The following is a 26,306-nucleotide window of genomic DNA, read 5'->3' as shown; positions in this document are numbered from 1 at the left end:
TTTTTTTGTGCTAAATTACAAAGTGAAATGGAACAATTAGCCCGGGCCTCCGGGCACGCCAGCCCGGCCGCTCTGCCAAGACCAACGACGGCGGTCCCCTGCTGCTACTCCACAACAGCTCCTGTACATCCTCCTCGTAAATTACCTCCCATAAATATACACGAGACAGGAGCGAGGAAGAAGCGATTAGTCCCGCCTCTCCTGTCGGCCCGTTCTGAAGTGAAGGACGCAACATTTAAAAATACCAGCGTGCTGCAGGGGCTGCCTCTTAACTCAGGCTCCCTACAGAGGCTCCACCTTTGTTCTCAGACGCCTGGAGGATGGGAGCGCTCTGCCGCCGCCACTTTCTCCCTCCACCTTTAATCAGAGCTGATTACTTTGATCAAGAAAGTCATGAGACATTACAACAGCATTAAAAATCCATTATGGATGTTTACTGTCAGCATCAAGGGGAGACTGACCTGTGGCGTCCTGATACGCTCACAGTGAGAATATATTACACTTCCTGACAGACACCACAGAAAAGAGGAAGCTGATGGGAAGGGTTGGATATATATACACATTCAGAGCTCGAGTGTTTGTGTCAGAATGTACCCGTTTATCCTCCAGTTGTGGTGATATTTCCAGAGCTGAATCCCCCACTTCCTCCTCAGGAGAGCTAACAATTAGTCAATCGACACCACGCAGGCTGTTGAGGGGATGTTTGAATGGGACACGTTTGTTTTTTTCTGCTCTCCAAAGGCCAGCGAACACAAACAGAGCATCGTGTTGAACTGCTCCGACACCGCTCGAGTCCTGAAGCCCGTTTCTAGCAGCTTTGTCGGCATGGCTGCACCAAAGATCCTCCACCAGGAGACGATGCACCGCAAGCAGCACAAATGATATGAAATGAAACGGGCTGACGTGTAGATGCCTCTGGGCTGTGTTTTTTCTTTAAGAGACGTCAGGGTTGCCAGATCAGACACAAACAAGTCTCTCCTGATTTTTGTTGGTGCACATTTAGTGTGAAAATGTCCTTTAAAGAAGCGTTCAGCTCTCCCTGTCGCTGGTCTTCCAGGTGGAAGCACACAGGAAGTAAAGGGCCATATTCTTTTTCTACACGTCATAGAGTTACAGGAAGGTGCGATGAGGGTTCGACCACACTCGCTCAGTGGGGTCACATGGCGCTAAAAGGATCGGATTATTGGCTAAATTACAATCAGACTGAGTTGAGAAAGGGTAATTCTCCTTGGATATATGGCGGTGAATGAATGGGATCAGAGGCACAAAGCGTGTCATACCCCGGTGTGATAGGTGGCGCTGTACCCGTTCCAGCTGTTGCTAATAGAGCCACTTCCTGTTGACCTCTTCACCACCAACAACAACAACAAACTCAGGCATTGGAGAAAGATGGAGAACGCAGAGCCAGATGAAGCTACGTCCCTATGAGCTGCTTGTTGCACAAACTCGATGCCCAACGGAGCATTCTCCATCGCGTTGTTTGTTTGTTTCTGACGGCGACAACAACAGGAATATCGTCTCCTTTGACTTCCGGGTCACGACCCCGGGAAAACATCTGGAGCATGCGCAGAACGCAAAGTCTGATTCACCACGTGCTTCAGCGTCTACAAGCAGGTTTAGAGTGACTTTCAACGCAGTTATCTCGGGGTCTGAATCCCATTCTTAGTCAGATTAAGGTGTCTACATGCACACTCTCAGAAAATAAAGTACAGAATTGTACCTTTAGGGCTACGATGGCTTGTCACGGGGGCAGTACCCTCGGAAGGTATAGTTTTGTACCCTTGTGGTTTGTACCTTACAGAGACCAATCTTGTACCTCTGGTGGCAATTTTGTACCCTTATACTGAAGTAGCCTAACACAGACTGTCTATTGTACCCCAGAATGTAGAAAAAAAGGTACATACATGTACCTTTTACCACTCGAGTACATATATGTACCTTTTGGACCCTCAAAAAGGTACATATAGGTCCCTTTAGGTCCAATAATTAACCCTAGGGGGTACATTAGTACAGATTGTACCTCAGGGGACAAAAAAGGACTCGTACTGTTCGCCTATTTCTGATAGTGCACTTAATAACTCAGTCTGATTGTAATTTAGCCAATAATCCGATCCTGTCAGTGCCGTGTGACCCTACTGAAGAGTGAATCCGCTGCTCTGACACCACAAATGTTCAGTGCAGATCACAGAAAAAGTGCCGCTGCTTTCTTATCACACTGTTATCATCTCACAGATATTATATCAGACATGTTTTTAGGAAAGAAGATTTTAAATAAATTAAATATAGTGCCTGTCCTCAAATCAATAATAATCAGCCTTCTCCTTCCTCTCATGAAGGAGATCTCTAAAAACCACAAAAAGTCCAACAGTCCACTGTAATAATAACTCTCAGTCCTCTAAACCATGAAGTGAAAGGTCTTTGAAATATTAACAGGATCTATATTTAAACCTATTTGTTCGGGGGAAGTTGTAATGAAGCTAGCTTTTCAACTATTTTTGAAATATTTAATTGCTTTTCTTGGGTAATATTAAGCCATCAACTGAGTATTCTGGAGATTAAAGATGAATATATAGTTACTGCATGTACACGATGTCAGTGATGTCAGTTACAACATGAGATGCGTGACTGAGGATATCCGGCGTGTCGAGTCTGGAATGGAGTCTAAACTTGGTGCAGAGGTGGAGTGAGGACAAAGGCAGAACCAGGTCAGTTATAGCGTGGATCCAGGTTACTTTCCTCTAAGCTGTTCTCATTTATAAACTTCAAATAAGTTACACTAAAGATTAAGAGTCATCTAAATAAATTTGGAGGCATCAATGCGGACGTGAACGCTGTCACATCAGCAGGCAGGGACCTTAAAGTTTCCACTTCCAGAGTTAAGAGTCAGCCCGGCAGCTCGCCGTCCACAGAAAGCAACAAAAGCAACTCCCAGGCAGAGGTAAAGAGTTTACAGAAGTCTTCAACGGATCGCTCTTTAAATTACACGAACATCGAATCAACAAAGACCTGCGGAGCGCCGAGCGGCGCCGCGGCACGCTCGCAGGTGCTTTGGCAAATACTTTTCAAAACAAAGAAACAAAAAGACAAGATTGAAGAAAAATAAATGCTATTCATGAGGCAACGTTGGTTGTTAAGGCTCTACTGTGGCTGTGCTTGCTTAGTATCTATTGACGGGTAATAACTGCATACTGTAAGGTGTGAGTAGAATGAAGAGGGGGGAGGGTTGGTGGGGGGCGGAGGGGTGGGTGGGAGGCACTATGTGGAGTCTTCTGGCTCTGATTTGATGGTCTTCTTGTCTGCGGTGCTGGACGCCCGCTGTGATGTCCCGTTTTCTGAAGACACGGATAAGACAGCATCATCAGCATAGGCGTTTACAATGAGGCACCTTTAAAGCACAACGGCTCCAGATGACCAACGTCACTGACCTGTTGCTGGTGTTTTGGTCTCATCTGTGTTGTGGTTGTGGTTGTGGTTGTGATTGTGATGGCGCTTCAGCTCGTTGGCGAGCTGCTTGCCCAAAGGGAGGTCACCTTCCTGCATGCTCTGACTGACCACCCGCAAGTTGATTGGTCGATCGTCTGGAAAATGAGGAGGACAAGTTTACGGTTTCTGGATCAGGACTTTTCCACATCGTATCATCACGACTTCTTCTGGAAATCTAACCTCTTCTCTTTAAATTTGCACTGGAAAAAATCAAAGTCTTACCAAGTATATACCAAGTCTAATTTCTAGTCAAAATATCTCATTACACTTAATATAAGACACAACTGCCTAACAAGCACCATTTCAGCCAGATATAGGGACTTGTTTGAAGACAATACATCTGGAATATCTTGTTAAATGAAACAAGCTTTTTTTGACATTTGAAGAGGTTTTTAAGATAATTTCAAGATCACTTTTATCTCAACAGTCCCAAATATCACATCTTATTTCAAGAAATCTGGACAAGCCGATTTTCACTAGTTCCATTGACAGATTTATTTTCTTATTTCAAGCAAAAACGTCTTTTATTTGTTGTTTTTCTTACTCATTTTTGGAGGGGCATTTTTTCCAGTGTGAACGTTTACTTTAAACAAGAAGGACAGGAGAAAGAGAAGAAGAAGAAGAAGAAGAAAGGAACAAATTAAGGAGAAGAAACCATCAGAGAGTAAAACAAACAGCAGTGTGGAGAGAGAAGAAGAAATAACAAAAGATGCAAAGGGGGGGAAAGGAAGAAAAGCAGAGCAGGAGAAGGGGAGGAGAGAGACGCCCCCCTCCAGGCAACTGGCTCGAGGTAAACAGGCGTGGGCGCCATAATTACAGGTGCATTGTGGGATTTGTGGGAACAGCAGTATAATGAGCTGTCGGGAGTGGGTGAGGGAGGAAAAGGATAAAAATGAGATGAAGCCTGGAGGAGAAGTAAGAGCCTGAATAATGATGTGCCCCCCCCTCACCCCGTCGGTGTTTGAGGAGTCGGAGCAGAAACAAACGAAGATGAAAAAGAGGTGACGACTGTCACAGCCGGGTGTGGAAAACCTGCACCTATCAGCTCTGTTTCCACTCTCACAGCATCGGATAAGTCTGCACATTACACTCCAGAAACACCGAGCAGAAAAACACGCTTTCACTGAAAGAAGTTTATCGATCTAAGTTTTCTAAAGAATAAAGGATGTAAAAATGCAACAATTTGGGCACAAACTGCGAATCAAAGGCAGATTCTGAGTAAAGATTCCCCAGTAATCGACCGGCGATGACTCGCCACACCTTGGCTGTCTCTGCTGGCGTCGGCGGCGGCTCCGTTGGTATTCTGGGCGTCGTTGAGGTACTTTAAGGCGGCGGGGGGGATCCTCCAGTCCAGAGCCTGGAGTCGCTCCTGGACGGCGGCGTCCTGCAGGATCTCCATCTGCCTCGCCAACAGACGCTCCAGCTGCATCTGACAGACAGAGAAACCAAACTGAGGATTTAACAGGAACGTGGAGGCTTTTCCTGTGATGTGATCTGAAGTCTTCCTGTACTTATTTTAAGGGGGGGTGGGGGGCGGCTCTTAAAGAGACAGGAGCTAAAGCGAAGCGTCTCAGACAGATAATACAAGAGAAATAAATCGATTTCTGAATATAAAAGCTCTTTAATGCGGAATTAAATGATTAAATAACTCTTATGAAAATCAGATTTTATGCTTCGAAGACTAATAAAACATTAAAGTTGTCAAATATTGTATATTAAATGTTTTATTGAATGTTCCTTTAACATGAATTGTTTGAAATGATAAAACTTTATGAAACTTCAGCTGAACTGACAGAGATGTAGCGTCTGTTCAGGCCAGTAAAGCCGACCAATCAGAGCAGCTTTGAGCTTTTAGGGAGTCGGCCTCCCTGACTTCAGGTTTTAGACGTAATGAGCTCCTCTGCTCTGAGGGAACTCTCTGCACAGCTGGTTTCAAATTCTAAATAAGGAAAACTGATAAAGAAAGGAAGTTATTTAAAAATTGTACTTATTTCCATGATAAAAAATAGCAGATAATCTATTTTAAACTGTGCTTTAGGCTGTAAAGTTTACATGGATTGCATGAATAAAAACACAGAAAGAGTAGAATATGTGGACAGAATTCACATAAAAGCTCTGGATTCTTTCTTTGGAGGCTGTCTAAACATATCTGTGTAGGACCGACTTGAAATGGAGAACTTTTGTGCACCTGCACGTCTCAAACTGACTGCAGAACTGATGTATATTTAAAGTTTGTAATCACAGCCGCTGATCCATAAACACTCTTCTGTTTGAGGAAAGAAACGCAGCGCCTGCTTATCGTCTGTTTGCACGTCGCTGTCGCTTTAAATCACCGCAGGACGCTCTTTGCATCCTCACAGGGCGAGCAGACGCAGCCATGAAATCTCATCAGTGTGACGACTGTAACTGCTGCCACACAAACACTGATGGAGCCGAACACACGCTCAGATGTGCATGAAGCCAGATGTGCATGAAGCCAGATGTGTGCGCGTTACACACCCGAGGAGGTGAAGGAGCACACATGCCTTCTGGGTAATGAGTTACCAGAGACATCCCGACTCTTATTAGGAACAAACAGGATGGAAACAATGCAGAGCGTCACTGGATCCAGCTGCTGAGAACATCTGCTGCTGAGAACATCTGCTGCTGAAAACATCTGCTGCTGAGAACATCTACAGCTTAGAACATCTGCTGCTGAGAACATCTGCAGCTGAAAACATCTGCTGCTGAAAACATCTGCTGCTGAGAACATCTGCAGCTGAAAACATCTGCAGCTGAAAACATCTGCAGCTGAAAACATCTGCTGCTGAGAACATCTGCTGCTGAAAACATCTGCTGCTGAGAACATCTGCTGCTGAGAACATCTGCGGCTGAGAACATCTGCTGCTGAGAACATCTGCAGCTGAAAACATCTGCTGCTGAGAACATCTGCTGCTGAAAACATCTGCAGCTGAAAACATCTGCAGCTGAAAACATCTGCAGCTGAAAACATCTGCTGCTGAGAACATCTACAGCTGAGAACATTTAAGCTGAGAACATCTGCAGCTGAGAACATCTGCTGCTGAGAACATCTGCAGCTGAGAACATCTGCAGCTGAGAACATCTGCTGCTGAGAACATCTGCAGCTGAGAACATCTGCTGCTGAAAACATCTGCGGATGAGAAAATCTGCTGCTGAGAACATCTGCAGCTGAAAACATCTGCTGCTGAAAACATCTGCAGCTGAAAACATCTGCAGCTGAAAACATCTGCAGCTGAAAACATCTGCTGCTGAGAACATCTACAGCTGAGAACATCTAAAGCTGAGAACATCTGCAGCTGAGAACATCTGCTGCTGAGAACATCTGCAGCTGAGAACATCTGCAGCTGAGAACATCTGCTGCTGAGAACATCTGCAGCTGAGAACATCTGCTGCTGAAAACATCTGCGGCTGAGAAAATCTGCTGCTGAGAACATCTGCTGCTGAGAACATCTGCTGCTGAGAACATCTGCTGCTGAGGATTCAGACTAATGAACATCTGCAGCAGCTGAGGATTCAGACTAATGAACATCTGCAGCTGCTGAGGATTCAGACTAATGAACATCTGCAGCAGCTGAGGATTCAGACTAATGAACATCTGCAGCTGAGGATTCAGACTAATGAACATCTGCAGCTGAGGATTCAGACTAATGAACATCTGCAGCAGCTGAGGATTCAGACTAATGAACATCTGCAGCTGAGGATTCAGACTAATGAACATCTGCAGCTGAGGATTCAGACTAATGAACATCTGCAGCTGAGGATTCAGACTAATGAACATCTGCAGCAGCTGAGGATTCAGACTAATGAACATCTGCAGCTGAGGATTCAGACTAATGAACATCTGCAGCTGAGGATTCAGACTAATGAACATCTGCAGCTGAGGATTCAGACTAATGAACATCTGCAGCTGAGGATTCAGACTAATGAACATCTGCAGCAGCTGAGGATTCAGACTAATGAACATCTGCAGCAGCTGAGGATTCAGACTAATGAACATCTGCAGCAGCTGAGGATTCAGACTAATGAACATCTGCAGCAGCTGAGGATTCAGACTAATGAACATCTGCTGCTGAGGATTCAGACTAATGAACATCTGCAGCAGCTGAGGATTCAGACTAATGAACATCTGCTGCTGAGGATTCAGACTAATGAACATCTGCAGCTGAGGATTCAGACTAATGAAGATCTGCAGCAGCTGAGGATTCAGACTAATGAACATCTGCAGCAGCTGAGGATTCAGACTAATGAACATCTGCAGCAGCTGAGGATTCCGACTAATGAACATCTGCAGCAGCTGAGGATTCAGACTAATGAACATCTGCAGCTGAGGATTCAGACTAATGAACATCTGCAGCAGCTGAGGATTCAGACTAATGAACATCTGCAGCAGCTGAGGATTCAGACTAATGAACATCTGCAGCAGCTGAGGATTCAGACTAATGAACATCTGCAGCTGAGGATTCAGACTAATGAACATCTGCAGCAGCTGAGGATTCAGACTAATGAACATCTGCAGCTGCTGAGGATTCAGACTAATGAACATCTGCAGCAGCTGAGGATTAAGACTAATGAACATCTGCAGCAGCTGAGGATTCAGACTAATGAACATCTGCAGCAGCTGAGGATTCAGACTAATGAACATCTGCAGCAGCTGAGGATTCAGACTAATGAACATCTGCAGCAGCTGAGGATTCAGACTAATGAACATCTGCAGCTGAGGATTCAGACTAATGAACATCTGCAGCTGAGGATTCAGACTAATGAACATCTGCAGCTGCTGAGGATTCAGACTAATGAACATCTGCAGCTGAGGATTCAGACTAATGAACATCTGCAGCTGAGGATTCAGACTAATGAACATCTGCAGCTGAGGATTCAGACTAATGAACATCTGCAGCTGAGGATTCAGACTAATGAACATCTGCAGCTGAGGATTCAGACTAATGAACATCTGCAGCAGCTGAGGATTCAGACTAATGAACATCTGCAGCTGAGGATTCAGACTAATGAACATCTGCAGCAGCTGAGGATTCAGACTAATGAACATCTGCAGCAGCTGAGGATTCAGACTAATGAACATCTGCAGCAGCTGAGGATTCAGACTAATGAACATCTGCAGCAGCTGAGGATTCAGACTAATGAACATCTGCAGCAGCTGAGGATTCATACTAATGAACATCTGCAGCTGCTGAGGATTCAGACTAATGAACATCTGCAGCTGAGGATTCAGACTAATGAACATCTGCAGCTGAGGATTCAGACTAATGAACATCTGCAGCAGCTGAGGATTCAGACTAATGAACATCTGCAGCTGCTGAGGATTCAGACTAATGAACATCTGCAGCAGCTGAGGATTCAGACTAATGAACATCTGCAGCAGCTGAGGATTCAGACTAATGAACATCTGCAGCTGAGGATTCAGACTAATGAACATCTGCAGCAGCTGAGGATTCAGACTAATGAACATCTGCAGCAGCTGAGGATTCAGACTAATGAACATCTGCAGCAGCTGAGGATTCAGACTAATGAACATCTGCAGCAGCTGAGGATTCAGACTAATGAACATCTGCAGCAGCTGAGGATTCAGACTAATGAACATCTGCAGCAGCTGAGGATTCAGACTAATGAACATCTGCAGCTGAGGATTCAGACTAATGAACATCTGCAGCTGCTGAGGATTCAGACTAATGAACATCTGCAGCTGAGGATTCAGACTAATGAACATCTGCAGCTGAGGATTCAGACTAATGAACATCTGCAGCTGCTGAGGATTCAGACTAATGAACATCTGCAGCAGCTGAGGATTCAGACTAATGAACATCTGCAGCAGCTGAGGATTCAGACTAATGAACATCTGCAGCAGCTGAGGATTCAGACTAATGAACATCTGCAGCTGAGGATTCAGACTAATGAACATCTGCAGCTGAGGATTCAGACTAATGAACATCTGCAGCAGCTGAGGATTCAGACTAATGAACATCTGCAGCTGAGGATTCAGACTAATGAACATCTGCAGCAGCTGAGGATTCAGACTAATGAACATCTGCAGCTGAGGATTCAGACTAATGAACATCTGCAGCAGCTGAGGATTCAGACTAATGAACATCTGCAGCTGAGGATTCAGACTAATGAACATCTGCAGCAGCTGAGGATTCAGACTAATGAATATCTGCAGCTGAGGATTCAGACTAATGAACATCTGCAGCAGCTGAGGATTCAGACTAATGAAAATCTGCAGCAGCTGAGGATTCAGACTAATGAACATCTGCAGCTGAGGATTCAGACTAATGAACATCTGCAGCTGCTGAGGATTCAGACTAATGAACATCTGCAGCAGCTGAGGATTCAGACTAATGAACATCTGCAGCAGCTGAGGATTCAGACTAATGAACATCTGCAGCTGAGGATTCAGACTAATGAACATCTGCAGCAGCTGAGGATTCAGACTAATGAACATCTGCAGCAGCTGAGGATTCAGACTAATGAACATCTGCAGCTGAGGATTCAGACTAATGAACATCTGCAGCAGCTGAGGATTCAGACTAATGAACATCTGCAGCTGAGGATTCAGACTAATGAACATCTGCAGCTGAGGATTCAGACTAATGAACATCTGCAGCAGCTGAGGATTCAGACTAATGAACATCTGCAGCTGAGGATTCAGACTAATGAACATCTGCAGCTGAGGATTCAGACTAATGAACATCTGCAGCAGCTGAGGATTCAGACTAATGAACATCTGCAGCTGAGGATTCAGACTAATGAACATCTGCAGCAGCTGAGGATTCAGACTAATGAACATCTGCAGCTGAGGATTCAGACTAATGAACATCTGCAGCTGAGGATTCAGACTAATGAACATCTGCAGCTGAGGATTCAGACTAATGAACATCTGCAGCAGCTGAGGATTCAGACTAATGAACATCTGCAGCTGAGGATTCAGACTAATGAACATCTGCAGCTGCTGAGGATTCAGACTAATGAACATCTGCAGCAGCTGAGGATTCAGACTAATGAACATCTGCAGCAGCTGAGGATTCAGACTAATGAACATCTGCAGCAGCTGAGGATTCAGACTAATGAACATCTGCAGCAGCTGAGGATTCAGACTAATGAACATCTGCAGCTGAGGATTCAGACTAATGAACATCTGCAGCAGCTGAGGATTCAGACTAATGAACATCTGCAGCTGCTGAGGATTCAGACTAATGAACATCTGCAGCAGCTGAGGATTCAGACTAATGAACATCTGCAGCAGCTGAGGATTCAGACTAATGAACATCTGCAGCAGCTGAGGATTCAGACTAATGAACATCTGCTGCTGAGGATTCAGACTAATGAACATCTGCAGCTGAGGATTCAGACTAATGAACATCTGCAGCAGCTGAGGATTCAGACTAATGAACATCTGCAGCAGCTGAGGATTCAGACTAATGAACATCTGCAGCTGAGGATTCAGACTAATGAACATCTGCAGCTGAGGATTCAGACTAATGAACATCTGCAGCTGCTGAGGATTCAGACTAATGAACATCTGCAGCTGAGGATTCAGACTAATGAATATCTGCAGCTGCTGAGGATTCAGACTAATGAACATCTGCAGCTGCTGAGGATTCAGACTAATGAACATCTGCAGCAGCTGAGGATTCAGACTAATGAACATCGTCAGCTGAGGATTCAGACTAATGAACATCTGCAGCTGAGGATTCAGACTAATGAACATCTGCAGCTGCTGAGGATTCAGACTAATGAACATCTGCAGCTGAGGATTCAGACTAATGAACATCTGCAGCAGCTGAGGATTCAGACTAATGAACATCTGCATGTTCTCCTCTCTTCAGGATCAGTCGGTGTGAGGGACTACTTAACGTGGCGGATTGATCCACGAGTCATACTAAAAGCGGTTGAAGCATTAAACAGGAAAACTGTGAGGGACTACTTAACGTGGCGGATTGATCCACGAGTCATACTAAAAGCGGTTGAAGCATTAAACATCACAGTCTGTGGTGAGGACGGAGCTCGGGGGACACTTTGTGTGTCTGTCAGCTTCTTTGCTTTCGACTGCGGACAAATGAAAAGTTTCCCGTGTTCTGTCACTGCTGGTGTTCTGAGGCGCCGGTTTACGTCTTTTCCGCCCGCCTACCTGCAGGTTGCGCCCGACGGTTTCCTCTCCTTTGGACTTGGCGCAGGCCAGCTGCTCCCTCAGCATCTCCTGCCTCATGTGGATGGCCTGCAGCGCCTCCTGGATGTCGAAGAAGTTCTCCTGAAGAACACAGAAAAACACATCCAGTTTTAGAGCGCGTGCATACATAAAAGCTGTTGTTTTTACAGTTAAAGGTGGATATAATCCCCCTTTTTATCAGTTTCTGGAAGGTTTTCGGCCCAGACCTCTGCAGGAATTCCCCCTCTCTGCAGCTCGCAGGTGTGGGCTTATCTGCGGACCGGCGGTCCTCTAAAGGTCCCGGCGGAGCCCGCGGCCGCCACATGTTTCCCATCATCACTTCTCGCGCTGAGAGGAGCCATTCAAAGACGACTCTCAGCCAAAGGAGCGCTGAGATAGCGCTTTGTTCTCCGTTCAAGGCTTTGGCTGCTCTGAGCTTTCAGCTCCTCAGCACCGAACACAAAGCAGCCTCGGCTGCCAAAGCTGCCATTTTCTACATTTCAAATGAACCCGTCAGGAGCTCCGACATCATTAAAGGGGTCAAAGACTTATTTAATCCTGTCAGAATGTAATTATCAACATCAGGAAGGAAATCTTGATGCAGTATGGCTACAATTACACCGGAAAAAATCAAAGTCTTACCAAGTATTTTTGTCTCATTTCTAGTCAAAATATCTCATTACACTTAATATAAGACACAACTGCCTAACAAGCACCATTTCAGCCAGATATAGAGACTTGTTTGAATGAAAAAGTCTTGAAAACAAATTGTTTTGAGTCGGATTTCATATGAAACAAGCTTTTTTTGACATTTGAAGAGGTTTTTAAGCTAATTTCAAGATCACTTTTATCTCAAAAGTCCTAAATATCACATCTTATTTCAAGAAATCTGGACAAGCCGATTTTCACTAGTTCCATTGGCAGATTTTTTTGCTTATTTCAAGCAAAAACGTCTCGTATTTGCTGTTTTTTTTTACTTATTTTTGGAGGGGCATTTTTCCAGCTGGTTTTACCTCCGTTTTGATCCTTTTGGGGGACGGTTCGTCTCTGTCTCCACAGCGAGACCTGCAGAGAAACATCAAGAAACGCGCTTTTAAGCACTTTCATGCTGCAGAATTAATTAAATAATTCTTTACTCTGCGTATCTGACGCCATGTATGGAGCTGTGAAGGCCGGCTCTTACTTGCTGGTGCGGTAGGTGTATTTGTAGGTGACCTCCCTGGAAATCTGCCGGGCGAGTCCGAACAGCTCGTCCCGGCGTGTCAGCAGAGCCATGTCCCTCATACAGAGCTGGGCCGCCGCCTCGTTCACCGTCAGCTGCACATCACACACAGACGAGTCAGCTTACAGAGAAAAAAACCTGTATGGAGGTTTTTCTGCGCCATCAGAGTTTGAATATGAATTTCTAATATGGAATTTTTACAGCATCAAAATCAGACTTTGAATTTGAAAAACCAACAGTGTAAAAAAAAAAATCTATTTCTAAAAAAAAATTTAGTGGAAAAAAATTCAACTTCAAAACGGCAGCCAATCAATTTCCGCTCCATTGGACAGATCAGCCGTGTCCACCAACGCAGGTGATGGTGCTTCAGTGAGTGAGTTTACTTTATTTGCCATTTGTGTTAATAAAATAGAGTAATAGATATTACTTAATATCTATTGAGCTGATCTGTCCAATGGAGCGTAACTTGATTGGCTGCCGTTGGATGAATTGAGACGGGGATCGATTGCTTCTCCCTGTTTTATCCGGATGTTGAGTCTGGTTCTTTTTCCACTGAATTTTTTTAAGTAAATTTTTTTTAAGTTGAATTTTTACCACTGAATTTTTTTAAGTAAAATTTTTTTAAGTTTAATTTTTTACCACTGAATTTTATTAAGTAAAATTTTTTTAAGTTGAATTTTTTACCACTGAATTTTTTTAAGTTGAATTTTTTTCCACAGAATTTTTTTGAAGTAGAATTTTTTTAAGTTTAATTTTTTATCACTGAATTTTTTTAAGTAAATTTTTTTAAGTTTAATTTTTTACCACTGAATTTTATTAAGTAAATTTTTTTTAAGTTTAATTTTTTACCACTGAATTTTTTTCACTGAATTTTTTGAAGTTGAATTTTTTTTCCACTAAATTTTTTAAAATTTAATTTTTTTCCACTGAATTTTTTTAGATTTTTTTTTTACACTGATTTTTGTATTTAGAAATAGAGTTTTTTTTTACACTGTTGGTTTTTCAAAATCAAAGTCAAAGATTTTGATGCTGTAAAAATTCAATATTAGAAATTCGTATTCAAACTCTGATAGCACAGAAAAACTTCCATACAGGTGTCTATGATCCGAACCTAATCAGAACAGTTAGTGGGCTCATTAACTGTCTGCTCACCTCGTGCAGCGTCAGGTGTTTGCCGTCCCTCCTCTTGGAGTCGAACCGCCCATATATGGCGCTGTACTTCCTGATCTCCTCCTCCCGTCGGGGGTCGTCGTCGCTCATTTCGAAGATGTGCCCGATCATCTTGGCCAGTTTCTTGTTGTTCTTCAGCTGCTCTTTGACCTCGGCCAGGTCCGTCTTGGGGAGTCCGGGCGCCATCCTGTCCACGCACTCCAGGACCGACTGCACGGCCGCGGCGTCCAGAGCCTCCAGCGCGTCTCTGGGGGAGGACGGCGAGCCGAGGTCCGACGGCGACAGGCTGTGCTCGCTGTCGTTGCTGTGGCCCGACCAGAACCGAGCCTCGCTGCCGCCCTGCAGGGGCGACCCGGCCGACACTTTGTCCCTCGCCACGTCCAGCTTCGCCGGGTCGGAGCACGCCGCGGCGACCGCTTTGGGCATCTTGACGCTGGCGGTGTTGGCGCGGTCCTGAGCGCCGAGCAGCGTGGGCGAGCCTTCGGGGAGCTTGTAGACGGGGATGCTGCAGACGGGCAGCGAGGTGAGCGGCTGGTTGAAGATGGCCGGGTTGGTGACCCAGTCGCGCAGCGCCTTCTGGAGGCGCCGCACGTGCAGCGGCTTGCTCGCCATGCCAACGAGCGCCATGATCTCCAGGAACTCCTCCTCGCCGGCCTCGCACAGCTGCTGCACGTCGTCGCCGCCCTGCTGGATGAACGCCTCGTAGTAGTAGAGCAGGTTGGCCCGCTGCAGGATCCTGTAGAGCTGCAGCTCCCCCAGGGTCCTGGGCAACACCGCCGCCATGCCTGAGAGAGGGCAAAACACTGGTTAATACCCACTGAGGGCAAAACACCAGTTAATACCCTGAGGTAGGACAGGCAGTTAATACCCTGAGGTTGGACAGGCAGGTAATACCCTGAGGTAGGACAGGCAGTTAATACCCTGAGGTTGGACAGGCAGTTAATACCCTGAGGTTGGACAGGCAGTTAATACCCTCAGGTTGGACAGGCAGTTAATACCCTGAGGTAGGACAGGCAGTTAATACCCTCAGGTTGGACAGGCAGTTAATACCCTGAGGTAGGACAGGCAGTTAATACCCTGAGGTTGGACAGGCAGTTAATACCCTGAGGTTGGACAGGCAGTTAATCCCCTGAGGTAGGACAGACAGTTAATACCCTGAGGTTGGACAGGCAGTTAATCCCCTGAGGTAGGACAGGCAGTTAATACCCTGAGGTTGGACAGGCAGTTAATCCCCTGAGGTAGGACAGGCAGTTAATACCCTGAGGTTGGACAGGCAGTTAATACCCTGAGGTTGGACAGGCAGTTAATACCCTGAGGTTGGACAAGCAGTTAATACCCTGAGGTTTTACAGGCAGTTAATACCCTGAGGTTGGACAGGCAGTTAATACCCTGAGGTTGGACAGTAAGTTAATACCCTGAGGTAAGACAGGCAGTTAATACCCTCAGGTTGGACAGGCAGTTAATACCCTCAGGTTGGACAGGCAGTTAATACCCTGAGGTAGGACAGGCAGTTAATACCCTCAGGTTGGACAGGCAGTTAATACCCTCAGGTTGGACAGGCAGTTAATACCCTGAGGTAGGACAGGCAGTTAATACCCTGAGGTTGGACAGGCAGTTAATACCCTGAGGTAGGACAGGCAGTTAATACCCTGAGGTTGGACAGGCAGTTAATACCCTGAGGTTGGACAGGCAGTTAATACCCTGAGGTAGGACAGACAGTTAATACCCTGAGGTTGGACAGGCAGTTAATCCCCTGAGGTAGGACAGGCAGTTAATACCCTGAGGTAGGACAGGCAGTTAATACCCTCAGGTTGGACAGGCAGTTAATACCCTGAGGTAGGACAGGCAGTTAATACCCTCAGGTTGGACAGGCAGTTAATACCCTGAGGTAGGACAGTCAGTTAATACCCTGAGGTAGGACAGGCAGTTAATACCCTGAGGTAGGACAAGCAGTTAATACCCTGAGGTAGGACAGGCAGTTAATACCCTGAGGTAGGACAGTCAGTTAATACCCTGAGGTAGGACAGGCAGTTAATACCCTCAGGTTGGACAGGCAGTTAATACCCTGAGGTAGGACAGTCAGTTAATACCCTGAGGTTGGACAGGCAGTTAATACCCTGAGGTAGGACAGGCAGTTAATACCCTGAGGTAGGACAGGCAGTTAATACCCTGAGGTTGGACAGGCAGTTAATACCCTGAGGTTGGACAGGCAGTTAATACCCTGAGGTAGGACAGGCAGTTAATACCCTGAGGTTGGACAGGCAGTTAATACCCTGAGGTTGGACAGGCAGTTAATACCCTGAGGTTGGACAGGCAGTTAATACCCTGAGGTTGGACAGGCAGTTAATACCCTGAGGTTGGACAGGCAGTTAATACCCTGAGGTAGGACAGGCAGTTAATACCCTGAGGTAGGACAGGCAGTTAATACCCTGAGGTAGGACAGGCAGTTAATACCCTGAGGTTGGACAGGCAGTTAATACCCTCAGGTTGGACAGGCAGTTAATACCCTGAGGTAGGACAGGCAGTTAATACCCTGAGGTTGGACAGGCAGTTAATACCCTGAGGTAGGACAGGCAGTTAATACCCTGAGGTAGGACAGTCAGTTAATACCCTGAGGTTGGACAGTCAGTTAATACCCTGAGGTAGGACAGGCAGTTAATACCCTGAGGTTGGACAGGCAGTTAATACCCTGAGGTAGGACAGTCAGTTAATACCCTGAGGTAGGACAGGCAGTTAATACCCTGAGGTTGGACAGGCAGTTAATACCCTGAGGTTGGACAGGCAGTTAATACCCTGAGGTAGGACAGGCAGTTAATACCCTGAGGTAGGACAGGCAGTTAATACCCTGAGGTTGGACAGGCAGTTAATACCCTGAGGTAGGACAGGCAGTTAATACCCTGAGGTAGGACAGTCAGTTAATACCCTGAGGTTGGACAGGCAGTTAATACCCTGAGGTAGGACAGGCAGTTAATACCCTGAGGTAGGACAGGCAGTTAATACCCTGAGGTTGGACAGGCAGTTAATACCCTGAGGTAGGACAGTCAGTTAATACCCTGAGGTAGGACAGGCAGTTAATACCCTGAGGTTGGACAGGCAGTTAATACCCTGAGGTTGGACAAGCAGTTAATACCCTGAGGTTTTACAGGCAGTTAATACCCTGAGGTTGGACAGGCAGTTAATACCCTGAGGTTGGACAGGCAGTTAATACCCTGAGGTTGGACAGTCAGTTAATACCCTGAGGTAGGACAGGCAGTTAATACCCTGAGGTTGGACAGGCAGTTAATACCCTGAGGTTGGACAGGCAGTTAATACCCTGAGGTTGGACAGGCAGTTAATACCCTGAGGTTGGACAGGCAGTTAATACCCTGAGGTTGGACAGCCAGTTAATACCCTGAGGTAGGACAGGCAGTTAATACCCTGAGGTAGGACAGGCAGTTAATACCCTGAGGTAGGACAGGCAGTTAATACCCTGAGGTTGGACAGGCAGTTAATACCCTGAGGTTGGACAGGCAGTTAATACCCTGAGGTTGGACAGGCAGTTAATACCCTGAGGTTGGACAGCCAGTTAATACCCTGAGGTAGGACAGGCAGTTAATACCCTGAGGTAGGACAGGCAGTTAATACCCTGAGGTAGGACAGACAGTTAATACCCTCAGGTTGGACAGGCAGTTAATACCCTGAGGTTGGACAGGCAGTTAATACCCTGAGGTTGGACAGGCAGTTAATACCCTGAGGTAGGACAGGCAGTTAATACCCTGAGGTTGGACAGGCAGTTAATACCTGTTAGCAGCAGATATCCGTTTTTTTGAGCCTGTTGATCGCCAACTAGGCCGAGCAGTGAAATCATCACAGAGCCAATGATTTTGGTTGGATTTTTCTTATTTTTTCTGTGGAATGAGTATACTGTTTGGTGAACAGAATGGCATATTGACTGATGTCATAATTTGGGGAAATAATTTATTGCCAATGAAGTAAAGATGAAAACATTGGAAAAAAGTGGTAAAAAAAAACTGATTTCTTTGCATTAAATTGAGCCAAAATCATGTAGAAATGTATTTTAAGAGTTATAATTTAATTGGATGTTGTCTCCACATGTGTTCTGTGCATCTGGAATGCATTTATTGACAGCTTACCCAACCCACTGAGGATTTGTCAATGAAGCGTCAATTGTAATTTTCCAACATTTTCTATCAAAAAATGAAGTGTACATACACTAAAAATGGCCGCGATGTTTCCGGCAGAGCAGACCGTCTGATTTTTGCTTCTTAGGGTCAAAGTGAACATAAAGAAACACAAATAAAAAGTATGGCAGACCATGTCAGGTTAAACCCATTTTTGAGACTATAAACTACATTTTTCTAAACGAATCTCCCTGATGGAATCACGAGGTCGTACAGTATGAGCTGTAATAACTTCTAAAACACGTTCCTATCCACAACGCTTTATTTAGCTGTGTGAACACCACAAAGCTGCCTTTCCCAGAGCTAAACGTCTGAAATGACGACCTGCAGCTTCTCCTCGTCTGCTTTAAAGGGATAGTTCGCCTCTTTTGACATGAAGCTGTGTGACATCCCATATCAGCAACATCATTTCTGAACATCTTCTTACCCCCTGCTGCGTCCTGTGAGCAGAGTTCCAGCCTCGTTTTGGTGTTGATAAAGGTAGTCCGGCTAGTTGGCTGGGGTTTAAAAAATAAAGCGTTTTGCTTCTCAAAACAATGTGCGTTCAACAGAGTAATACATTTGCATCACAAAATCGCTCTCCAGAAAAAAGTCAGACCTCACACTCGCTTGGCGCTATTTTCTCTCCCTTCGTATCACTGCCTGCTGTGCAGACCGAAGTGCAGACCGAGCAGCAAACACCGTAACAGGCGCAGCTGTCAGCAGGCATTGATACGAAGGGAGAGAAAATAGCGCCAAGCGATTGTGAGGTCTGACTTTTTCCTGGAGAACCATTTTGTGATGCAAATGTATTACTCTGTTGAACGCATATTGTTTTGAGAAGCAAGACGCTTTATTTTTTAAACCCCAGCCAACTAGCCGGACTACCTTCATCAACACCAAAACGAGGCTGGAACTCTGCTCACAGGACGCAGCAGGGGGTAAGAAGATGTTCAGAAATGATGTTGCTGCACTGGAAAAAAATCAAAGTCTCTTATATTCGTCTCATTTCTAGTCCAAATATCTCATTACACTTAAAGCTGCCGTCGGCAGGTTTTCAAAATTCCGAGTCTAAAGTCGGAAAATTCGAACCGATACAACTTTCAGGTCCCTCCCCCTCTGTGGACGAGGTTGTGCACGTGAGTTCACACCAGTGTGCGCGCACACAAGCTGGGGGCAGACTCACGCTCAGCATGGAAGACGTGGTTGGTGACTGTTCTGCTCAGATAATAGATTAATAATAAACCTAACGTGATTGGTTAAAAACAGCCGGGAGCGCTCCATTTTTGCGAGCACGATTACAGGCTTCAGAGGGAGCTGCAGAATTCGGGATTTTTCCTAAACAGCCTATTTAATATTCTACTTCCAGAATCCCATGACAGTTCAAGCTAATATGACTAAAAAAAAGTTGCAGACGGCAGCTTTAATATAAGACACAACTGCCTAATAAGCACCATTTCAGCCAGATATAGGGACTTGTTTGAAGACAATACATCTTGAATATCTTGTTAAATGAAAAAGTCTTGAAAACATCTTGTTTTGAATCACATATCATATGAAACAAGCTCTTTTTTTTACATTTGAAGAAGTTTTTAAGCTAATTTCAAGATCACTTTTATCTCAAAAGTCCTAAATATCACATTTTATTTCAAGAAATCTTGACAAGCCGATTTTCACTCGTTCCATTGGCAGATTTTTTTGCTTATTTCAAGCAAAAACGTCTTTTATTTGCTGTTTTCTTTTAACTTATTTTTGGAGGGGCATTTTTTCCAGTGTAATATGGGATGTCATATAGCTTCATGTCGAAAGAGGCGAACTATCCCTTTAACGGCACACTGAACCAAAGAAAAAAGGTTTTGGTATCTGTCCTCCTTCTCTCTGCCTTCAGCCCCAACACAGGCTTTGCTGTGGACTCTTCCTCTGTTTCCTCTGTTCTGCTTGTGAGGCCTGCGGAGGCCCAGCTCACAGAGGAGTGGCAGTCAGCAGGCCAGGGTTGCTGGGAGGACTACATGCCTCTCTCCACCCCTGCAGGATGTGTAGGTGGTGGGCTAGCCTCGCCCAGAATAGGCCCGGAGAGTCAGGCAGGCGTCGACTGAGCCCGACTGAGAAGGACAAAGACAAAAAGCTGCCTGAGACAAAAACGAAGAAGAAAACCGGTCGGTTTAACTGGTGAAGACGGGCTGAAAAGATCAGACTCACCAGGAGGAGTTTGCTGTGAGAAAAAAAAAGGGAATATAATCGAGTTTATGATCTATGCTCTTAGATAAATTAATGTCTCAACCGGATCCATCCAGTTTATTCACATAACTTCACTCTAACGGGCACAAATGCAGCTAAATTCAAGCTGCTGATCCAAGACTGAAGTGGATGAAAGCAGCAAATCAAACGTTTTCCAAAAGTTTCAGCATCTCTGTGGATCCGCTGTGGAAATCACTGAAGTTTCTTAAGAATGAAACATCACGAGGCGATCGCACCCAGAGTCCTGTTCAACTTTTACACAATAAATAAAACATTTGGGTAAAACGAGGGATTAAAACCGCTCATCACTCCCTGAGAGCAGCTCCGAGCTCTTATACGACTAAAGAGGGCAAAGATCCACACAATTCCACCTTAAATCGTGATTTTTACAATTCTGCCGAGCCCAAAAACTGTCCAGATGGTTTCCAGATTTAGTTGGATGATAAATGCACAAATATTATCTCAAGTTACTGTACAATGAAAGAAATGCTGCCTCCATATAACATTTATCTTTAGTTATCTTTAGGAGTTTAATGAAAAATCTGCAACATTCACCTCCAATTTGTATTCAATCGGGGGAAAAAATGGTTCTCTGAGTGTAAATCGTGCGACTTTGTGTTGTTCCGAGCAAAAACAGACGAGTTCAACAGAGATCGGGACAAACGGTGTTGGGGAATAATCGCTTTGCTCAGAGGTTGGAGTCAGAAGGACAAAGCTTCTTCACCAGCTGCAGCACCTCGGCTGTGATGCCTGAATAAAAAGCTGCGCTCATCCTGAGTTATCAGAGGGCCAGAGGGCCACGGTTGGAACCTAAAACAGCACAAAAAGCAGCTTCTCACTGGAAAAAATCTAAATCTTACCAAGTATATTTGCCTCATTGAGTATCTCATTACACTTAATATAAGACACAACTGCCTAACAAGCACCATTTCAGCCAGATATAGGGACTTGTTTTAATACAATACAACTGGAATATCTTGTTAAGTGAAAAAGTCTTGAAAACAAATTGTTTTGAGTCAGATTTCATATGAAACAAGCTTTTTTTTCACTCGTTCCATTGGCAGAAAAAATGCCCCTCCAAAAATAAGTTAAAAAAAACAACAAATAAAAGACGTTTTTTCTTGAAATAAGCAAAAAAATCTGCCAATGGAACTAGTGAAAATCGGCTTGTCCAGATTTCTTGAAATAAAATGTGATATTTAGCACTTTTGAGATAAAAGTGATCTTGAAATTAGCTTAAAAACCTCTTCAAATGTAAAAAAAAAAAAAAGCTTGTTTCATGTGAAATATGACTCAAAACAATTTGTTTTCAAGACTTTTTCATTTAACAAGATATTCCAGATGTATTGTCTTCAAACAAGTCCCTATATCTGGCTGAAATAGTACTTGTTAGGCAGTTGTGTCTTATATTAAGTGTAATGAGATATTTGGACTAGAAATGAGACAAATTCACTTGGTAAGATTTAGTTTGGCTGAGACGTGGCAGGACATGAACGTGTTTTAAACCCGAGGTAAATGTCTCGTGCTGGGAATCACTCAGAGGCTGCTGATATATCCTGTTGTGCTGCTGCTTTTAATCGTGCTGCAAACAACTCGAGCAGCAGAAAGAGTAGAGGAGGAACATAATCGCTCACATAACATGAAGCGTCACTTAAAGAACATTAGCGCTGATGATGAAAACATGTCTTAAGGCGCTCGTCCTCCTCCACCGTCGGCTCTGATGGGAAACATCTCTTAAGCCTAAGAAGGCTTTTAATGTACAGAGCTGCACTAAAGTCACGAGCCTCTAACTTCTGTCAGTATTTTGCTTCCAAGCAGCCGGACTTTCTTATCTTTTAAAGTTTTTATTTGGTCATTTTCTGCTTTTTCACTCATTTTCAGTCATATTTGGGTTATTTTTTCATTGTTTAAGCCACTTAACTCTGACCTGTGAACCGTTCAGGCAGGAAAAAGGCTCCTAACTCAAGGGATGATGCTTTTGTACTGTACAAAAAGGGTAAATTATGACTAAAAGTCGTTGTTTTGCAACAAAATTAAGGAAGTGAGTCAAATCTATTAGATGGAACAGATAAAGTAAATGACTCTAAAGGAGCAGAAGTCCTGATCCAGATCTCATTTCTTTATATTTTCCTTCCAAGCAGTCAGACTTTCCTGTAATATTTTACAGAGGTCTCGATCGATAGCTTTTATTTGGACATTTTCTGCCTTTTTCATCCATTTTCAGTTCAGATTAATGTGTTTTTTCTTTGTTAAGCCACTTAACTCTGACCTGTGAACCATTCAGGCAGGAAAAAGGCTCCTAACTCAAGGGATGAGCCAGAGCTGTGTCCACACAGAACAGACAACTTAGCAAAGAAGCCGTTTTAAACTGGATCTTTAGGCACTTTGTTCCCAGCAGCCTGTCACAGAGACACATCATTTGTTCCCATTTCTTTAGCTGCATGTGTGAAAAACAGCAAAGATAACACAGTGTGACAGACAGAAAACAGGATTTCTGCAGCAACAAGGTGATTCCCAAAGAGCTGTTAGCTGAAAACTTGGCATATCTCAGCATGGTGTGCAGTGTGTCCTTAAAACATTTGAGGAAACTGGACAAGTGGAGGACAGAAGAAGAAGTGTCAGGCCTAAAGAACTATCTCCAGCAGATGAACAGGATCTGAAAGTGATGTCCTTAAGAAAGAGGAAAACATCCAGCAAAGACCTGACACAGGAGCTGAGAGATGCATCTGGACCTTCAGCTGATCCATCTGCTGTTGGCCCAAGCCTCATCAGAAATGGGCTCCATGGAAGGGTGGCTGTCAGGAAGCCGTTCTTAAGGAAGGGAAACAGGGAGAAAAGGCTGAGCTGTGCCAAAGGACACAAGAAGTGGGCTGAAAATCAGTGGCAGCAGGTCTGATGGAGGGATGAATCCTCCCCAGAGCCCGGAGCTCAACATTACTGAAGCAGTGTGGGATCATGTTGGCAGAGAACGCAACAAAAGGCAGCCCACATCCAAAGAAGAGCTTTGGGATGTCCTTCAAGAAGCCTGGAGAACTGTTCCTGAAGACTCCTTAAAGAAAGGACAGAAAGCTGTCTGAGAGGGTTCAGGCTGTGCAGGAGGATGAAGGAGCTCAGAGCAGATGTTCACTTTAAAGCTGCTCAGAGCTGAACTAACTCTGATTTTATTTTATAAACCGTGTTCTCATGAATAAAGGTAACAATCGGTTCTGCAGATTTTCTTCTCGTCGAAGGTCCAACAACTCAAAGCTGGATTTCACAGTTACATCTGATTTCTTTTATCTGAGCAAAAATACCAAATTTCTTCTGCTTTTGCTGTCTAAAATGTGACTTTTTGATCATTTGCATTCACATGTGAGACAGTAAAGTGAATATTTTGGGGGATTTGAACTATTGTTATGTAGAAAATTCTATCTAAAGAATAAAAATGTGTGTCATTCTGCTCCTTCTGTGTGTAAACTACATAACTGAGTGTTACTACAGCAGGTTGCATGGAGTGAAACCACGCTGGCAGCTTCACAAACACCACAGTTTGAATCAGAAAGCCTGTTGATGGATCCTCATCTGTCTGCTCAGACGCTCCCTGACTGATGTGCACACCAGCAGATGAGTGCGTGTCCGGCTTCTCAAAGCCAGTTTGACTGGTCTCACCTGCAGAGGTGAGCCAGGCGTGTGATCTGGAGGAGGAATCCTTTGATTTGACTGTGATAAAGAAGGAATTTCACAGTTTTCTCATTGAGGAAACAGCCTGAGAGGCGAATCCTGAGCGTGTGTGACCCTGGAAACATCCTCAGAGCAAACACAGAGAAGATACAGCTGAAATGGGGCTAAAAATAGCACAAAGTGAGCTCAGCAGCCCAGCTGACAGTGACACAAAGAATAAAATGCTTTGATAATTGATCATTGCTGTAATATTCCTTCAGTAATTCATCTGAAAGGTTCCCAGTGGAGCCGCGAGCCTCCCCGGTGTCTCACCGTCTGTTACAGTCAGATAAAAACCGTTTATCCTGCACAGAAAGTAGCTCCAACTGTGGGTTAAAGCGCAGTTTTTCTACAGCGCTCTCAGCTTTGCGTATTTCACGATAATATTCGATATTTACAGCGTTTAATGAGGACTTCCAACCCTGCCTGTAGCCTGAGAAATGACATCTAAATGATTTCTTCCTCGCTACGTTATTCCTTCGGGGAGTTTCTGCGCGGACGAGCCGAGTTTCACGTCTCATCCAGTGATATTTCCACGTATTTCCTATGATATTCTTCCACGAGGAAGCGCGTCCGCGGCGCCGCCGGCTCGTGATCTTTGCAGCAGATAGAAGTTGATGAAGAAAACAGCAGAAACAGCAGAAACAGCCGGACACACGCACGACCAAACCCGGGTCTAATGGTGCTTACCTGCTGAGTGTTTGGCCCCCTTCGGTCCGCTCTGTTCCGGATCCACTTCCTCTCGTTCTCCTCCTTCTTCTGGCTCCTCTTCACTGTTTACCAACACAGAGCCGGGGAGTTTAGTTTGCGCACAAAGAAAGCCTCGCGGAGCAGGAGCGGGGCGCGTTACGCAAAAAAAAAAAAAAACGAATTTCAGAGATGAAATGATGAAGAAGAAATAATCTCAACGGGGAGCCAAAGTCTGTCTTCTCTGGCTCAGACCGAGCGGCACTCCTCTCCTCGCTGCGTGGAAACTTTTTTTTCCTTTTTGCTGCAGCGCGCGCAGAGTATCTGAGAAAAGCCGCTGACCTTCGTGCGTCTTCTGGTGCGTCTTCTCCCTCAGAGTGTGTGTTGCGTGTGTGTGCGTGTGAGGGAGTGAGTGAGTGCGAGTCCTCTCCCAGCGTCTCCCCACCTCTCTGCACTACTCATCGTCAAGTCACGCGCAGCGGAGCGTGCACGCTTCCGCCTGCGCTGACAAAATATGAGAAACTAAAACACAAAGTCAGTAAAAAACCACAAGGTACTCATCCGAAAGAGTTCCAAACCATGTTCCAGTTAGACTGAGAGCGGTTTGATGGATTTATTTCCTCTGAGTTTACTGCTGTTTTTTGGCCAGAGATCCAAAGAGAATCCACTTTGTATCCTGGAAGTGACACGAAATGATGAAATAAAGAGGAAATGCATGTCAGAAAAGATCCAGATGTGAACCAAATCTGACCTAAATGTAATATGTCAAATAGTGAGACACAAAATGATTAAAATGCCAAATGTGTCACCAAACAGCCCAAAATTGAGATTTAATACCGTTAAACATCTGCATGACTCACGGTTGGAGTCACAGACCCCCCCCCCCCAACAAGTCAAACCAACCTTATCTGCTGTGTCTGGGTTTGTTGGTGACACATGCTGGGAGTTTTTACTCTCCAACACATGAACCTGTAAGTCAAAAGCAGAGCTAAATACTGAGGGTGAGTGGAAACATCACATCTTTAACGCATCTGTTGGGTTTATGTTTGTTCTTTATCTCTTAAAGTGTTTTCCAAACTTCCCTTTAAACCCACATCTGGTTACTTCTGGTGAAGGAACCTAAACATCTACAGTAAAAGAGCAGCTTTGTTTTCAGGCGCTTTTATTTTGTCACCACTTCCTGCGCGCAGCGTCCTGGCGGCGCGCAGCTTCACGCGCGCAGCCAAAGAAAGTGGGATATTCCGCGCGGTTGCCACAGAGCCTCTCTCTCTCTCCCCCCCCCCCTCTCTCTCTCTCTCCTCGCCCACGCTGCTCCCTGCGTGACGCAAATCCGCGCGTGGGCGGACACACGGGGCGTGGGAGGCTTTCTGCACGGAATACCAAACACAGGCAGGTTCAACGCCCACAGAGACACGCAGAGACGCAGCAGTTTGCACACTTCACGCTCTCAAACCAACTGATCACC

The 26,306-nt window shown here is 44.9% G+C and overlaps 1 protein-coding gene across 1 annotated transcript; it reads right to left on the bottom strand.

Annotated features, from left to right (window-relative positions):
- Positions 1 to 1,659: 1,659 nt before the first annotated feature.
- LOC142391540 (NGFI-A-binding protein 1-like) lies at positions 1,660 to 25,290 on the bottom strand. The gene is made up of 8 exons (XM_075477377.1): positions 24,845 to 25,290; positions 14,040 to 14,842; positions 12,849 to 12,982; positions 12,679 to 12,730; positions 11,648 to 11,767; positions 4,744 to 4,912; positions 3,426 to 3,578; positions 1,660 to 3,332 (listed from the first exon to the last, which is right to left on the bottom strand). Exons 2-8 carry the CDS (start codon positions 14,838 to 14,840, stop codon positions 3,256 to 3,258), a joined length of 1,506 nt encoding a protein of 501 aa, XP_075333492.1. The 5' UTR covers positions 14,841 to 14,842; positions 24,845 to 25,290; the 3' UTR covers positions 1,660 to 3,255.
- Between the last annotated feature and the right edge of the window lie 1,016 nt (positions 25,291 to 26,306).

Source organism: Odontesthes bonariensis, chromosome 11, assembly GCF_027942865.1.
Source record: "Odontesthes bonariensis isolate fOdoBon6 chromosome 11, fOdoBon6.hap1, whole genome shotgun sequence".
Taxonomy (NCBI): Eukaryota; Metazoa; Chordata; class Actinopteri; order Atheriniformes; family Atherinopsidae; genus Odontesthes; species Odontesthes bonariensis.
This window is presented reverse-complemented; position numbering and strand designations above follow the sequence as displayed.

Bases quoted from the DNA above. Each gene is read 5' to 3' on its own strand.
- LOC142391540 (XM_075477377.1), bottom strand. From the start codon at position 14,840: ATGGCGGCGGTGTTGCCCAGGACCCTGGGGGAGCTGCAGCTCTACAGG. The intron at 4,913-11,647 runs GTAGGCGGGCGG...TCTGTCTGTCAG, and splicing joins CCGTCGGGCGCAACCTGCAG to ATGCAGCTGGAGCGTCTGTT. The intron at 3,579-4,743 runs GTGTGGCGAGTC...CTCATTTTCCAG, and splicing joins CGCCAGCAGAGACAGCCAAG to ACGATCGACCAATCAACTTG.